Source organism: Myotis lucifugus, unplaced genomic scaffold, assembly GCF_000147115.1.
Source record: "Myotis lucifugus unplaced genomic scaffold, Myoluc2.0 scaffold_451, whole genome shotgun sequence".
Classification (NCBI taxonomy): domain Eukaryota; kingdom Metazoa; phylum Chordata; class Mammalia; order Chiroptera; family Vespertilionidae; genus Myotis; species Myotis lucifugus.
The window spans coordinates 79,939-96,032 of NW_005871499.1; the positions used below are offsets into that span (position 1 = coordinate 79,939).

Here is a 16,094-nt window from a genome sequence, read left to right on the forward strand (position 1 = left end):
AGAGGTGGGGGCGGGTCCAGTCTAAGCCCCGCCCCATTAACCTACTCAGGTTTTTTTCGCTTGGTTTCTCACAAAGTCTCGCGAGTTTTGCCAGGGAAACCGGCCTAGGTGAAGAGACCGAGAAGGGGAGCCCGGGTGGGAGGGCCTTGCGCTTCAGGGCCCGTGGCTGGTTTAGCCCGTGTTGTGGTTGGTACTTCGCTGATGGGGAGGCTCTCAGGTTGCCCGGAACATACTTCCCAATGGGTGATGGTGGAAAATTAGCGGGTAGGAAATCTTGAGGGTCGGAGGCATTTTTTTTTCTCTTGGCTCCGCCCTCTTCCCCGTTCAGCGACCTGGGCGTCTGGCCCACCGAGGGGGAAGGGCGGCTTGGCCGGGCCGTCGGAGAGTGCTGTGCGCACGCGCGATCCCGGTGTGTGAGTGTCCGTGCTCGCGCGCACGCGCGCGCGCTCCCGCACTTAGGAAGCTGGGGAAGAAGCCGAGTGCTGAGCGATGAGCGGGGGAAAGCCCAGTCCCCTGCCGTGGGTACCAGACGCTCCTGACCGTGCGCTGGCCCTCCCCACCCAACCGGCAGCCTTTGCCTGAGAGGCCGTGGTCCATGGCCTCTGTGCATTTCCACTTCAGGACCAGGCACGAAAGTAAGCTAACCTCAGCCCTGAGGTCTTCCCTACCCGCTCACCTTGTGCTGTCCACCCCGCACCCTCCCGCAGAGGGTGTCTCGATTCCTCCAAGAAGAGTTTTGCATGAAGGGGAAATGCGTGCGAAAGCAAGGAGAAGCCAATAGCAGGATCGTAAAAAGTCAGTTCGTGTTCATGAACACTTCTGCTTTTACCATGTGCTTTTTGAATGTGGATTGTCTATTAAGCATAAGGTTTTATTAACGAAGCAAGGGAGTTTTTATAAGAAAAAGTTTTAAGAGAGTTCCTCCTCCCCAACCAGGCGCTTGGTAGCACCTAAGTTTTACTGTTCTGCATGGTCAATGACTGCGGTGGCTCAAAAGCTAAGGGGGGCATTGTGAATTTGGGGTCCTTTTCCGAATGCGAAGACCCGATATGCAGTTATGTTAGATGTCTGTTGTGTTTTGGTCTTCCCTACTGCTGTTACTTGTGTTTCCTGTTAATTCTATCCCCTTCCCTTTTCAGAAGTCTGGAGACTTTTTGGAGGGAAGCTCAGAACCGCTGACTTGGGTTAGTTTGGGGATTTGTGTGCGATTGCTGTCAGCGAGGATCATCAAAAGTGTGTTTGAAAGAAGTATTTGTCGTGTATTAATGTTTGGTATTATGTAAGGGGATCAACTACAATTATTTGTAAAAGTATTTTCTTTTGCTCATTTTAAATTCATTCAACAAGCAAAAAAAAAAAAATGTATGGACTGTAATGTTGCCTGTGACTGATAGAGTGACAGCTTAATAGGATGTAGCTCATCCCTTTGAATTGATACTTTGTGGTCAGGACCTCATTAAATCTTGTCCTTTGTTGAACACATTTCTTTGGATACTGAATCTTCCAAATCTTCTTGAAGAAAAGACACATTAGAAATAATGTAAGATTTAAAGGTTATGTGTAAGATATTTGGCTAATATATTTTATCCCTTACAGGTTAAAACAAAATGAAGATTTTTTCTGAATCTCATAAAACAGTCTTTGTTGTGGATCACTGCCCTTACATGGCAGAATCATGCAGACAACATGTTGAGTTTGATATGCTGGTGAAGAACAGGACCCAAGGCATCATCCCATTGGCCCCTATATCTAAATCATTGTGGACTTGCTCAGTAGAATCTTCCATGGAATACTGTAGAATAATGTATGATATATTTCCTTTCAGAAAACTGGTGAGTGTGAAGTACAAGCAAAATTTGGGGAATGTACTTACTGCCTGTAACATTTTCTATATATGAATTTGCTGTAAATTTAGAACTGTTTGTTTGCCACTTTAAAAATGTGATATGTAGACCTCCCCTTTGGGATGAAATGTCATGTGTATTTAGTTGGGACCAACAGTAACAGCTAACAATTATGAAGCACTTACGGGTGCCAGGCGTATTCCAAAGGGCTTCATGTATATTAACTCCTCTAATTCTCACAACAGTCCTATAAGGTAGCTACTCTCATTACTAGGATAGTATTCAAAGTATATAGTCACCAAATGGAACAGGCACTGACCGTTGATTGTTGCTAGCCTAAGCAGTCTGTCAGACTGTGCTGGTATGTTCTAGTACCATCTGAATATCAGCCTTTTTTTTTTATTACTGTCATGTTGGAGATGAAGCTGAGGTGGTGATATATTAGAAAATATATCAAATGATGACTATGTTTCTTTTTGGGAGAAGGGTGCCGATCATTTCATTTCACCTTACTTGATAATATTTTTTTTTAAGATTTTTTTTACTGATTTCAGAGAGGGAGAGAGAGAGAGAAATATCAATGATGAGAAAGAATCATTGATTGGGTGCCTCCTGCGTGCCCCTCACTGGGGATTGAGGCCTCAACCTGGGCATGTGTCCTGGCCGGGAATTGAACCATGACCTCCTGGTTCATAGGTCGATACTCAACCACTTAGCCATGCTGGCCCAGTGATACTATTTTTGTTTTTGTTGAATTTTACTTAAAAATTTAGAATAAAGTCCAAATTAATTATTTTGACTTTCAGTGCCCTATTTTTTTTGAGCTTATCTCCTGCTCTTCTGTCTGCTCCGAACTTCATCCTTTTAAGGGTACTCACTTAAAGGCTTTGTGATTGCTGTTCACTACACCTGGAATTCTCTATCCCCAGCTCTTTCCATGGCTGATTTCTTTTGGTCATTTTGAATTTCCTTCAGTTGCAACTTGTGTAGAGAGCCCTTCTCTGTCCAACCAACCTGAAGTAACTAACCATCTTTTTCTTCACATTTATCACTCTGAAATGATCTTGTTTATTTGTTGGTTCCCTGCACTGCTCTCTTATCTTAACACACCTGCCAAACCTTGTTTTCCCCACATTGTGATAGAACTGTTTTATTCCTCACTATATTCACATACTCCAGTGCTGAGAATAGCACCTGACATGTACTAGGCATTCTATACTTATAAAATGGATGAATGACTCAATCAACAAATCAGTGCTAGAGACCTCATATTATTTTATTTTTAATTCTTTTTACTATTAACTAGTAGCAAACTTTACATTTTAAATATGATGTGATCAGATGGAATTGGAGTTGAGTACTAATTATGTCTTTGAAATCTATTAGGTGAATTTCATTGTGAGTGACTCTGGAGCACATGTTTTAAATTCCTGGACTCAAGAAGACCAAAATTTGCAAGAGGTATGATTCAGGTTTTGAACTGTGGCCTTTTTGAAAAATTTCTCATCATTGATGTTTCAGTAATACTTTAATAAAAAATAATTTAAAAATTTTGATCAATATAGCACAATATATGCACATTGTTTAAAAACATCACCTAATACTGAAAGTGAAACAGCTATCTCCAATCCAGTCTTTCCCCACTTGAAAGCAAACTTTCAACTCTTGCTCATTTAGTATACTTCCATATTTTAAAAAAAATTTATTTTATTGCATTTATCTACTTAAAGAAGTTTCCTTCTATTTCTAGTTTGTTGAAAAGGTCTTACATTTTGTCAAATGCATTTTCTTGTATTTTTGGAGATTATGTGATTTAAAATTTTCTGTTAATATGATATGCACATTAATTAATTTTTGGATTTTAAATCAACTTTGCATTCTTGGGATAGTGCCCTTGGTCATGATGTATAATTATTTTTATATGTTGCTCAATTTGGTTTGCTAGTAGTAATTTGTTGAGGATATTTGAATCCATATTTATAAGATATATTGGTTCATAGTTTACTTTTCTTGTGATGTCTTTGTCTGACTTGTGCATACTCTTGTCACCATAATTGTTTTCCCATTATTTAGCTAATGGCAGCATTAGCTGCTGTTGGGCCCCCTAATCCACGGGCAGATCCAGAATGCTGCAGTATTCTACATGGCCTCGTTGCAGCAGTGGAAACCCTCTGTAAAATTACGGAATACCAACATGAGGCCCGTACTCTACTAATGGAGAATGCAGAACGTGTTGGCAATAGGGGGAGAATAATTTGCATTACTAATGCAAAAAGGTGAGACAATAACAGTAACTCTTTCACAGAGGGAATTGAACTCTTTCACAGAGGGAATTGTACTCTTTCACGGCTTTTATTTTAAAAAGTAGGGACAATATGTTAGCATTTAAACATATCACAAGTGGCCTTTCTAATATGAAGCTTTGTTTATCCAGTTCTAAAATAAAATAAAGACTCATCTCAGTGAAAACTTTAGATTGTCATCATGTAGGTTAATTTGACTTCTCACTAGTTTTTCATTTGGTTATTTGGTGTTGTGAATGAGCACCTAAAAACAATCCTTACTGAAGTAATGTTAAATACCTGTAGCTGAACAGTGTGTTTAATTTTTTCTCTTACTGTTTATTCCTTTAAGTTTGTTGTATCTTTTTTATGCCACTAGTGATAGTCATGTGCGAATGCTTGAGGACTGTGTTCAGGAAACGATTCATGAGCATAACAAGCTTGCTGCAAATTCAGATCAGTGAGTATAATCTTCATTTGAAATAAATATTAAATTTTATAGTCATATATTTCATTCTAATTATTTCAATAATTTTAATAGAAACATAAATTTTTCTTGAATTCTCTTCTGACTCTACAAATTAGCCAAAAGATATGTTCAATCAGAAATTTTATTCCCTATTTTCCCTTTCACTTTAAGATTTTACTTTTTTCCCATAGGAAAGGTGATCAGAACTATAACATAATGTATAAATTTATAATGCATATTTGTTTTGATAGCTTGCTCTCATATTCTTTCAAATTTATAAAATGAATAAATTATCAGTGGCATTATTCATTACGGACCAAAACAATGAATTGCAGTATATGAATTTTTTTAAAGCAAAAAGCTATTAAAAATATGTTTTGGGCTGTTGCAATGTGGAGTCTAAATTAGATTGAGCTATTATTAATCTCCTTAAGCGGAGTACTGGTATTATTGTTAATAAATAAGATTATTCTCACTAGGAGAAGCATGCTGAGGTATTTAGGAATGAAGTATTTCCTTTGCAATTTACTATCTATGGCATAATAAAAAAAGTGTATGTCTATTTAGGTACATAGAGAGAACAAATATAGCTATCACTTAGTGAATCTAGTTTAAGGATATATCAGTATTCATTGAATAGTATCGTTATTTCAACCTTTCTGTAGGTTTGGAAATTTTAAAATAAAAAGTTGGGGGAAACTTTTTAGCATTACAAGTTCTGTATTCTTCTAATAATCAGTTATAAGTCAAGGTTAGTATTGTCTGGTTTTGTCCTTAAGAAACATTAGTAAAAAGGAAACTAATGCACAATATATTAATTTTCTCTGTGACAGTTATATATTGAAAATTATACCTGATTATAAGAATTTTCTTTTTATTTTATCCTTTAAACACAAAAATTACTTTTGCATTTGAATTTAATTAATATAAATTATTCATTTAATGTTCATACAAGTAAAACAGTTATACAGTTTTTCTAAATATTTAGCTTTTGTGTTAACAGTAGTATCTGATTATAGAGATATGCTGTTTTGGTAAATATAACTCTCAATAGTTTATCTGCCTAGAATCTTTACATTGAATTAACATAGTTTAAAAACATCACCTATTACTAAAAGCAAAACAGTTATCTCCATTCCAGTCTTTCCCCACTTCCTAGAAGCAAACTTTCAACTCTTGCTCATTTGGTATATACTTCCACATTAAAAAAAAATTTTTTTTACTGCCATTTATCTACCTAAAGATGTTTCCTTCTAGTTTGTTGAAAAGGTCTTAGATTTTGTCAAATGTGTTTTCTTGTATTTTTGGAGATTATGTGATTTAAAAAATTTTCTGTTGATATGATATGCACATTAATTAATTTTTGGATTTTAAATCAACTTTGCATTCTTGGGATAATCCGCTTGGTCATGATGTATAATTATTTTTATATGTTGCTCAATTTGGTTTGCTAGTAGCAATTTGTTGAGGATATTTGTGTCCATATTTATAAGAATAGTATGTATTTTTATATTCTAAGTGAAAGTTTTTCTTTAAGTCTCATGCAGATTCAGAAGTGTGAGCTGGTTTTGATCCATACCTACCCTGTTGGTGAAGACAGCCTTGTATCCGATCGTTCCAAAAAAGAGGTAAGTGCAGAAGTAATAGAGAAAAGATCATTTTTAGTTAATAATAAATGCTGACACGGGTTAGCATTATAATGATCACATTGCCAACATTTTCTGCCAAGAAAATACAAGGTGGGGCAAAGCAGGTTTATAGTTGTAAGTACACGAAACACATAGTTTATTATTTTGCATTATTATTTATTAATTATTGTGTTATTTATTAATTATTGTATTTTTTTATCAGAACAACTATAAACCTACTTTTGCCATACCCTGTATTTACAGTTTTCAAAGAACCTGTATAGCAAAACACCTAGTTTGGTTCTTTGTGTTATAATAGTACATTTTATAAGTGTTTTCTGTTTAGCCTTGTCTGAGTGGCTCGGTTGTTTGGAGCGTCATCCTGTACCAAAAGGTTTTGGTTTCAATTCCTGGTCAGGGCACATACCTAGGTTGTGGGTTCAATCCCCAGACTAGGTGTGTATAGGAAGCAACGGATCAATGTTTCTCTCTCTCCCTTCCTCTCTCTAAAATATATAAAAACATATCCTCAGGTGTACATTAAAATTTTTTTTTTCTTTTTTGCTTGCCTTTTGACATTTAATTAAATGTGTTGTAAAACCATACATAGTTTGCATTGTTCCTAAAATTTCAATTATTGCGATGGGTTTCAGTTGCTTTAATGATGTTTTATTCCTTAAAAGTCTTTTTTTTCCTCATTAGAAAAGTAATATACTCTAATAAAAATACACTCTAGTAACATAGAAATTAACTTTACCCAATCAGATGGGGGAAAAAACTAATTTCCAACCTTGGTTTTCCTTTTTAAATAGATTTGAACATTTTTGAAGGAAAAGATAAATCTGTTGATTGTTAAAAGAATTTGCATCACATAATATTCTCCGTCAGTGGTCTATGTATTTACCTAATTGTATTAAATGTGTATGTTTTTAGGTTCAGGTTTTTCTCTTAGCCTTATTTAATATAAACATGTGAAGTATTACCTTAGTCTATGAATGCTTGGTAGTTAAGTGATATTGCTAGGTCATTAGCTTTATTGTTGTGTTTTTAGGTGATTTCCAGTATAAGCCCCCTTTTTACTAACTTGTACCTGCATCTTTTGATAATGTGGCAATATGTTGGCTTTACTTTGTGATAGCTAAAAAGCTTATTTACAATAAATATTTTTACCCTGGAATGAGTAAAGTTTTGTGTTACCTTGTTGTAAGTAAAGTTTGGCTGCCTTATCATAGTTATTGGTGATAAAATATGATGTTTGTAGTGATTTCCACATTCCTTTTAAGTAGTTCTATCTTTCGGGTGTTGTCTTCTCAAAATGAATTATTTTTCTACAGTATTTCTATGGGCCACTTCAGATCCATTTTGCATATAGATAAATAGAAGTAAAATTATAAATGAAAATATATATTTAAATCAACAACTCTAAGTTTCAAGAGGACAGGAAATTTGCCTGTTCACTGCTGTATCCTCCAAGAGCTCACATAGTTTCTAGCATATAATGTAGTAAATTCTGCTTGGTACCTATTTATTAAATGAATAAATGAATGACTGTCTGAACATTTATTGCTAAAATAATGATCATTAGTGCCTAGCCGGTTTGGCTCAGTGGATAGAGCATTGTCCTGCAGACTGAAGGGTCCTGGGTTCGATTCCAGTCAAGGGCACATGCCTGGGTTGCAGGCTCGATCCCCATTAGTGGGTATGCAGGAGGCAGCTGGTCAATGATTCTCATCGCTGATGTTTCTATCTTTTCCTCTCTGAAATAAAAAAAAAATATATTTTAAAAAATAATGACCATAGTTAATTTATGGACCTTTGTATTTTTCCAAATTCTATAAAATGAAAACAGTCACTTTTTCTGGGTTGAAGTAAACTATTTAGCAGTCGGTTACAGTGTATTAATGTTTTATGGATGGTTTTTTTTTCTCATACTTTTCTGTAGTTGTCCCCTGTTTTAACCAGCGAAGTTCATAGTGTTCGTGCAGGACGGCATCTTGCTACCAAATTAAATATTTTAGTACAGCAACATTTTGACTTGGCTTCAACTACTATTACAAATATTCCAATGAAGGTAGGCAGCTCTTTTTCCTGCTATTTTGAAAGCTCTGTTTTGCTTTTTAAACATTTGTTTGACATATATTATTTATTTTAATTGAACCTTAATATTTTTCTCCCCATATCATGTTTTCTGTTTTGCTAGCCCACATTCAGTGTCTTTGACCAGGTCAGTAAGTACTGAAAAGCAACAAGAAAGGATCACAGAACAAAATGCTGTATTTTTCTCTCTAATAAGAACACTCAGCTTTTTTGTTTTTAACTATGTTTTCATTATTTTCATCAAAGTATAATCTCTATCTTAAATGACCACTTTTTCTGTGATTCTTTTTCTGACAGTTGTGTTATTAGATTTTCCTTACATTGTGTATTCTAGTTGGTCTTTTATTTTCTGTATTTTTGTTTTTGCCCAACAAATATAAAGGTGTTTGTAACTAATAAGTTTGACTAGGGAAAAATAGCTCATAGTTTTAAATAAGTTTATTACCTTACCTGAAAAACCAAAGGTGTGAGTCTTAGGATTTTATTAATGGATATTCTTAGGAACCTGTTGCCACCTGTTCCTTTTCATCATAGTATCATTAGCTTGTCTAGAACTAGCACAATGCCTGGCCCATAGTAAGCTTTAAATGAATTTTTACTAAGTGGAATTATTTTTAATTTTATTGATTATGTTTATAAATAAAGTAACCATCATATCTAAAAATGCAAAGAGACTTTCTTATAAGTCCCAATTACATTGTTTTGCCACCATATGATGAACACTAAATTGCATAGAAATACCTTTGATTATTAATTTTCTCCTATACCATTGCCTGGCTCTTTAATAGAAATTGTAACTTTAACCCATAGAATGGTTTGGGTGTAGAAACAACAAGTAAAGTAGCGTAATAGGTGTACTTTATTATACACTGAGTGGCCAGATTATTATGACCGGCCAGATTATTATGACCACCCCATCAGTACAATGAAGTGAATTAGTTATGCAAATAATGATAATAATAAAACCTTGAGAGTATTTGCTTAGGAAGTTTTCAATATTCAGTATTTTTGGAAGTGTCAATGAAGTACTGATGGGGTGGTCATAATAATCTGGCCGGTCATAATAATCTGGCCACTCAGTGCATATAATTTCATGAGTTATAAGAAAAAATAGTCTGAGGGTGACAGGTACCTTGCTCTTAGAATTTGATTATATTTGTGTGCTGCTGGTGTGATTCTTTCTTCAACCTGTTTTTTTTCTTGTAAATAGATAATATCAAAATTCCTGTTTACTATTTAGGAAAACTAATAAACTTGTTTATTAGTCAGTATTTGCTGTTTTATATAATTGACATTTGTTAATTTATTGTAGGTATTTAAAGATGCTGCTTCCTCCTTTAAACAATGATTTCACTTTCAATATATATAAACTATTTCAATTGCATTATATTTGTTTACAGACAATTTGTGTATATTTGCACAAGACAGTGCATTTGGAGTAAAAAAATTTCTAAAATTTCTGGATTAATCATGTGTTAATTCATGACATAGTATAAGAAAAATAATTAGATACTGTATTACTAATATATAGCAAGTAGTTTTTAAATAGTTTATATTTCAGTGGAAAACTGTTGCATCTTTAAATAGATTAATTACTGAGCAAACTATACCATTATTGTAGATAATTTTCGTCCAGTGTATTTTATTTCATTTTAAACAAAGAGCAAAATTAATAGTTAATACATAACTTCATTCTTTGGAAAACAAAACCAAGTGATTTTAAATTTTGCTTTAAGGAAGAACAACATGCTAACACATCTGCCAATTATGATGTGGAGTTACTTCATCACAAAGATGCACATGTAGATTTCTTGAAAAGTGGTGAGTAAGAGACACTGGAAAGTCTTAATTTGTGAGATCTAACATATGGAAGCTTACAAACAACTTTGAGGTGCTCTTCAATAAACAAACCTGATTGACTTTAGTTCATTCCTTTCCAAACTTATTTGACAATGTCACCTATTAATGGTCATGGAACTAAGACTAAGCTATTGTGAAAGAGAGCCATTGAAGTCATGTCATAGTTTTTCTTTTCTAGGCAAACCGCCTTGGGAAAGGGAAAAGAATAGGAGCCAACTTGAAAGGGTGATGGACTTACAACTTATAAGCCCGGATATAAATCAGTTGTTTTGAAATTTAGTGATATTTTTTCCTCTAAAAAATATGTGACTCAGTAGGTTTTTTTCTCCCAAAACAGATTTCTGCAGCCGTATCAGCATGGTTTAGGACTCTGGAGTTAGGAGATAACAGTTTTAGCCAAAGCTTTGCCACCAGCTAGCAAATCCTATGTGTTTCTATACTTCAGTTTATGTACTTATATATTAAAGACAGAGGCCCAGTGCACGAAATTCGTGCACGCTGGGGTTGGTGTCCCTCAGCCTGGTCTGTACTCTCTCGTAATCCAGGACCCCTCGTGGGATGTCCCAACTGCTGGTTTAGGCCCGATACTGTTGGACATCCCTCTCACAATCCGGGACCACTGGCTCCTAACCACTCGCCTGCCTGCCGGATCGCCCCTAACCACTCTGCATGCCTGCCGATTGTCCCTAACCACTCGCCTGCTGGATCGCCCCTAACCACTCTGCATGCCTGCCTGATCACCTCTAACCACTCACCTGCCTGCCGGATCGCCCCTAACCACTCTGCATGCCTGCCTGATCACCTCTAACCACTCGCCTGCCTGCCTGATCACCCTTAACCACCTCTGCCTCAGCCCCTGCTGCAGCGGCTTCGTCTGGAAGGACGCCCGGAAGGTTGTTCGACTGTCTGGTCTAATTAGCATATCATGCTTTTATTATTATAGATGTTAGCCCTAGCCAGTTTAGCTTAGTGAATAGAGCGTTGGCCTGCAGCCTGAAGGGTTCCAGGTTCAATTCCAGTCAAGGGCATGTACCTCAGTTGCAGGCTCAATCCCTGGTCCTGGTTGGAGTGTGTGCTGGTGGCAACCAGTTGATGTGTCTCTCTCACATCGAAGTTTTTCTTTCTCTCTCTCTCTCCCTCTCTCCCCCCCTCTCTCTCCTTCCCTCCCTCTCCCCTCCCTCTCCTCTCTCTCTCCCTCTCTCCCCCCCTCTCTCTCCTTCCCTCCCTCTCCCCTCCCTCTCCCTCTTCCTCTCCTCCTCCCTTCCACTCTCTCTAAAAGTCAATAAAAAAAATCCATGGGTGAGGATTATCAAGAAAATAAATAAGTAAATAAATAAAGCTAGATTAGATGAACTGTAATATTCCACCCATTTCTAAACAAAAATTTCTAACAGGAGAAAAACTATTAAGGTAAATAAATATATTCATGTTTAACAAAGGAATGTAAATAACTTGTTTTTGAAAATACAATATATGGAAATTACTAAGAACCTGTGAGGTAATATCAATTTTTAATATGTTTATTTTTAAAACTTAGAAAAATAGTAAAAATATTCTTTGTAACGCAACCTTTTCCTCTAAAATAGTTGTTGATTGACATGGACACCATATGCAAAATGCTATAGTAGCAATAGGGACAGAGATCTGTGGGAACACAGGGTTTGCATGTTATTATATCTCTGAGTCGGGCAAGCTTTACAGAGGAGGTGATATTAGAGCTGGATTTTGATGAGTAGGCCTATACTTTAGCCCAGATATCTTCTCTAAGCTTCAGGTCTATACAGAGGGTCCACAACTTACGGTTTTTATATTTTTCAACTTTATGATGGTGAGAAAGTGATACTCATTCACTTTGAATTTTGACCTTCTCCCGGGCTCAAGATGTGTAGTATGACACTCTCGTGATGCTGAGCAGCAGCAGCAAATTGTAGCTCCTAGTCGGCCTCTTGATCTCGAGGTTAAACAACCGATACTGTACAGTGTGCTGTGTTGCCAGCATTTTTTGGATATTGCGTTCTGAGCACATTTAAGGTAGGCTAGGCTAAGCTATGATGTTCAGTAAGTTAGGTGTATTAAAAGATGTCTCTTAGGCACCTATTACTCAATATACTCAAAACAACCTACGAACTTTGCCCTCTTTCAGTGAATGACCCTATTGCCTATTCAGTTATATAAGGCAGAAACCTCAGTGTCATCTTTAAGACATCTCTCTGTCATTCTTCATATCTAATCTATCACCACATTCTCTCTTTTTTCTTTTGGCTTAAACAACAGAAAATTTATTTTCTGTTCTAGAGGCTAGAAATGCAAGATCAAGTTGAGTATGCAGTTGATTTCTTCTGGAGCCTCTCTCATTGGCTTGTAGATGGCTGTTTTGTCTTCAGATGGCTCTTTATATTTGCATATGATCACATTTACTTGATTTTATCTACCAAAGCATCTCTCATACATTTACATCTGCATATCCATTACTATTACATCTCCCTATTAATAGTCCAGCCTAATATTTTCTTACCTAGTACCTATAATAGCCTCCTTAATGGTGTGTCTAGCTACTCGACCTGCTAACTAGAATATCTTTCACGATGTGAATCAGGACATACTCCCCTTACCTTAAAACCCTCTAATGCTTTTCTGTTGCCCTTAAGATAAAAACAGAATTTTAAATGTCTTAAAAGGCCCTGAAACTCTTCATGCTCTCACCTGCCACAATATTTTGGCATCTGCTGTTTTCCTTGCCTGAATACTCTCCTTCATTTCTTTAGTTATTTTCACTTCACCCTTTTAGAACTCAAGTTACTTTTACTTCTCGAAGCAGCCTTCCCTGTTGTCTCAACATAGGTCAAATCTCTCTGGAAAGTCCCTCATAGCGCTCAATATATCTCCTTTAGAGCTTTGTCAATTTTATAGTTTGCATTTATTCATTATCATCTATAATAATAAAAGTATAATATGCTAATTAGACCGAATGACCTTCCGGATGAAGCCGGGGCTGGGAAGGAAGCCCGGGTCCCGGGTGCCAGAGGGAAGCCGTTGCTGTCAGCCGGGGAAAGGAAGGCTACTCTTGCACGAATTTTGTGCATTGGGCCTCTAGTTTTATTAATATCTGTTTACTGTAGACTGCATTTAGGCAAAAAATGCTTACTGTTAAATGTTATACATTTGTAACTTTCTAGGTCCCTAATTTTATGTTTCTTCTCATAAATTCATTAGGATTCAGTATAACTAGTGCATTTTAGATTCCTGAAGCTTTTTTCAAGTACTTATTTTATTATTTAACTAGAGGCCTAGTGCATGAAATTTGTGCACTCTTGCGGGGGGCGGGGGGGCATCCCTCAGTCTGGCCTGTGTCCTCTCACAGTCCAGGAGCCCTCGGGGGATGTCCTACTGCCAGCTTAGGCCCTCTCTATGGGGAGCAGGCCTAAACTGTCAGTAGGACATCCTTAGCACTGCCGCAGAGGCGGGAGAGGCTCCTGCCACCGCTGCTGCGCTCACCAGCCATGAGCCCGGCTTCTGGTTGAGCGGCGCTCCCCCTGTGGGAGTGCACTGACCAGCAGAGGGCAGCTCCTGCGTTGAGTGTCTGCCCCCTGGTAGTCAGTGTGCGTCATAGCAACCGGTCATTTTGCCTTCAGTCCATTTGCATATTAGCCTTTTATTATATAGGACTAGAGGCCTGGTGCACCAATTCGTGTATGGGTGGGGTTCGGCTGGCCTGCCCTGATGGGGGCCGATCGGGCCAGACCAGCAGCGGGGCGGGGACGCAGGAGGTTGGCCAGCCATGTCCCCGATTGGGGTGGGGGGCGGTTGGGGGTGGGACCGGCCGGGGAGGGGCCATGGGTGGTTGGGAGGGCCAATCAGGGCTCCAATCAGGCTGGTTGGCCGCCGCAGTGACATAGCGACCAGTTGTTCTGGTCCTTCCAATGTTCCGGTCGCTTGGTTTTTATATATATAGATGGTGACAGAAGGGAGCAACTGTAGTCTTAAAATTTCAAAAAGTGTGCTCGCTTCGGCATCACATATACTAAAATTGGAACGATACAGAGAAGATTAGCATGGCCCCAGCGCAAGGATGACACGTAAATTCGTGAAGCGTTCCACGTTAAAAAAAAAAAAAAATTCAAAAAGTTTTGCTATTGCCTTTCAGTGCAGTGATTGGGATGATTAAATTAATGAGAAATTTAGAGGGAAATCAAATACTTATTTTAATCATAGGTAATATCCAAACTCTATTTGGTATTTTTCTAGGAGACTTCATAAAAAAATGTTCTCCCAGAGGTATTTTATAAAATTTAAACTCTTTCAGAAATCTTGGGTAAACAATTTGAAGTTTATGGTCTTAATGTAATGTTACTGTTTCTCTGACTTATTTTTAAAGGTGATACCCACTTAGGCGGTAGCAGTAGAGAAGGCTCATTTAAAGAAACAATAACATTAAAGTGGTGCACACCCAGGACAAATAACATCGGTAGGTATTTTAAAAGTTTCTTAAAGTGTTACAAAGGGCTCATTAATTTGCTTTTTTTGGAGTTTTTGTTTTTCATTGTTATATGGATTTAAGAAACAAGTATGTGTTTTTTTCTCTTTTGTGGAAATATTCGTTTATATTCTTTGAAATCAGTATTTTCTTCTATTTCAGAATTACACTATTGCACTGGCGCTTATCGAATTTCACCTGTAGATGTAAATAGTAGACCTTCTTCCTGCCTTACTAATTTTCTTCTAAATGGTAACTTTCATCATTTAATTGTTTTGACTGAGATTATTACAAGGGAACTCATGAACTCTGGAAAAGCCATTTTTTTCAACATAGTTTAACCATTTTATTTCCCAGAACTGCTTTAAAGTTATATAATTATAAATACCCTTAACTAGTTTACTAATGTTTAAAATTAAGATGACTTTATGTCTTTCAGGCTATTGTATCCAAGTAAGTTTTATTTATATATTTTTTCGGTATTTTTAATTTAAAATTTTACCATTAAAGTCTGCATGTTTTGTTTTTAAGATAGTATATAGTACAGACCATTATCTTGGCCTATTGAATTTTAAATTATACAGTGTATATGGACTTATTTTTCTTTGAACACTATACCTTTACCATAAACATTTTAAATATTATATTATGTTATTCTTACACACATGGCCTTAAATCTCTGGTTTCCTTGTGTGAAAAAAATTTATTTTTAAAATTTTTATTTATTGATTTTAGAGAGAGAGGAATGGAGAGAAAGAGAGAGGGAGAGAGAAAGAGAGAGACATCAATTTGTTGTTCCACTCACTTATGCATTCATTGGTTGATTGTTGTATGTTCCCTGACCGGGGATCAAACCTACAACCTTGGCATATCAGAGCAACACTCTAACTGAGCTACCCAGCCAGGGCCTGAAAAAATTCTTTAGAAAACCAAATTATTGGATTTCATTTACTAAATCTAAACTCTAATAGCTTCTCTTAATATTGTTTTATGATCAACTCAGTTTTTGAATCACTGATGAGTTGGCCAGCCTTTATCATAAGATTAATTTCATAGTTATATTAAGCACAATTTGATTATCAGACTATGTAAAGTCCAGATTAAATAACATTTGGTCATGTGAAATAGAAAGTAGTTACAATAATAATGCTGATAAGTAGGTATTGTGGAAGTGAATTTAGACTTCATTTTCTCCTCCAAATGTTTTATAGCTTTGACAACTTGAGGGTTATCCAACACTTGTCTCACTTTTCTTCTTGATGTCCAAGAGAAAAATTTTATATGAACTTGTAATTGAATGAAGAATATAACCAAACATTATATTAGAGACCACTATATTTATGTTGGAAAACCACCTGTGTAACTATGTAAGCTTGGAGTGACCAAGAGAAAGCTGAGGCTAGAATTCAGACTTTTTGGACTTGAAACACAGAAAAACTA

At 36.5% G+C, this 16,094-nt stretch overlaps 1 protein-coding gene and 1 non-coding gene across 9 annotated transcripts in view; both read left to right on the forward strand.

Moving 5' to 3' along the window:
• INTS13 (integrator complex subunit 13) overlaps positions 1–16,094 on the forward strand; it is a 30,742-nt gene that overhangs the window by 662 nt on the left and 13,986 nt on the right. For 2 of the 8 annotated variants that reach the window (XM_014445428.2, XM_023744339.1), the window contains exons 1-11: positions 102–635; positions 1,597–1,832; positions 3,231–3,305; positions 3,918–4,120; positions 4,506–4,586; positions 6,133–6,223; positions 8,166–8,294; positions 8,424–8,447; positions 10,057–10,141; positions 14,556–14,645; positions 14,817–14,906. In XM_014445428.2, the coding sequence (XP_014300914.1) occupies positions 1,608–1,832; positions 3,231–3,305; positions 3,918–4,120; positions 4,506–4,586; positions 6,133–6,223; positions 8,166–8,294; positions 8,424–8,447; positions 10,057–10,141; positions 14,556–14,645; positions 14,817–14,906 (1,093 nt within the window). In that variant the 5' untranslated portion in view covers positions 102–635; positions 1,597–1,607. Of the gene's footprint in view, positions 1–82; positions 796–1,139; positions 1,234–1,596; positions 1,833–3,230; positions 3,306–3,917; positions 4,121–4,505; positions 4,587–6,132; positions 6,224–8,165; positions 8,295–8,423; positions 8,448–10,056; positions 10,142–14,555; positions 14,646–14,816; positions 14,907–16,094 lie in introns of those variants that run through there. The other 6 variants (XM_023744338.1, XM_014445429.2, XM_023744340.1 and 3 more) reach the window with 6 other exon arrangements.
• Positions 14,178–14,284, forward strand: LOC111823300. The gene has a single exon (XR_002826325.1). It is a non-coding gene; the product is annotated as a U6 spliceosomal RNA (small nuclear RNA).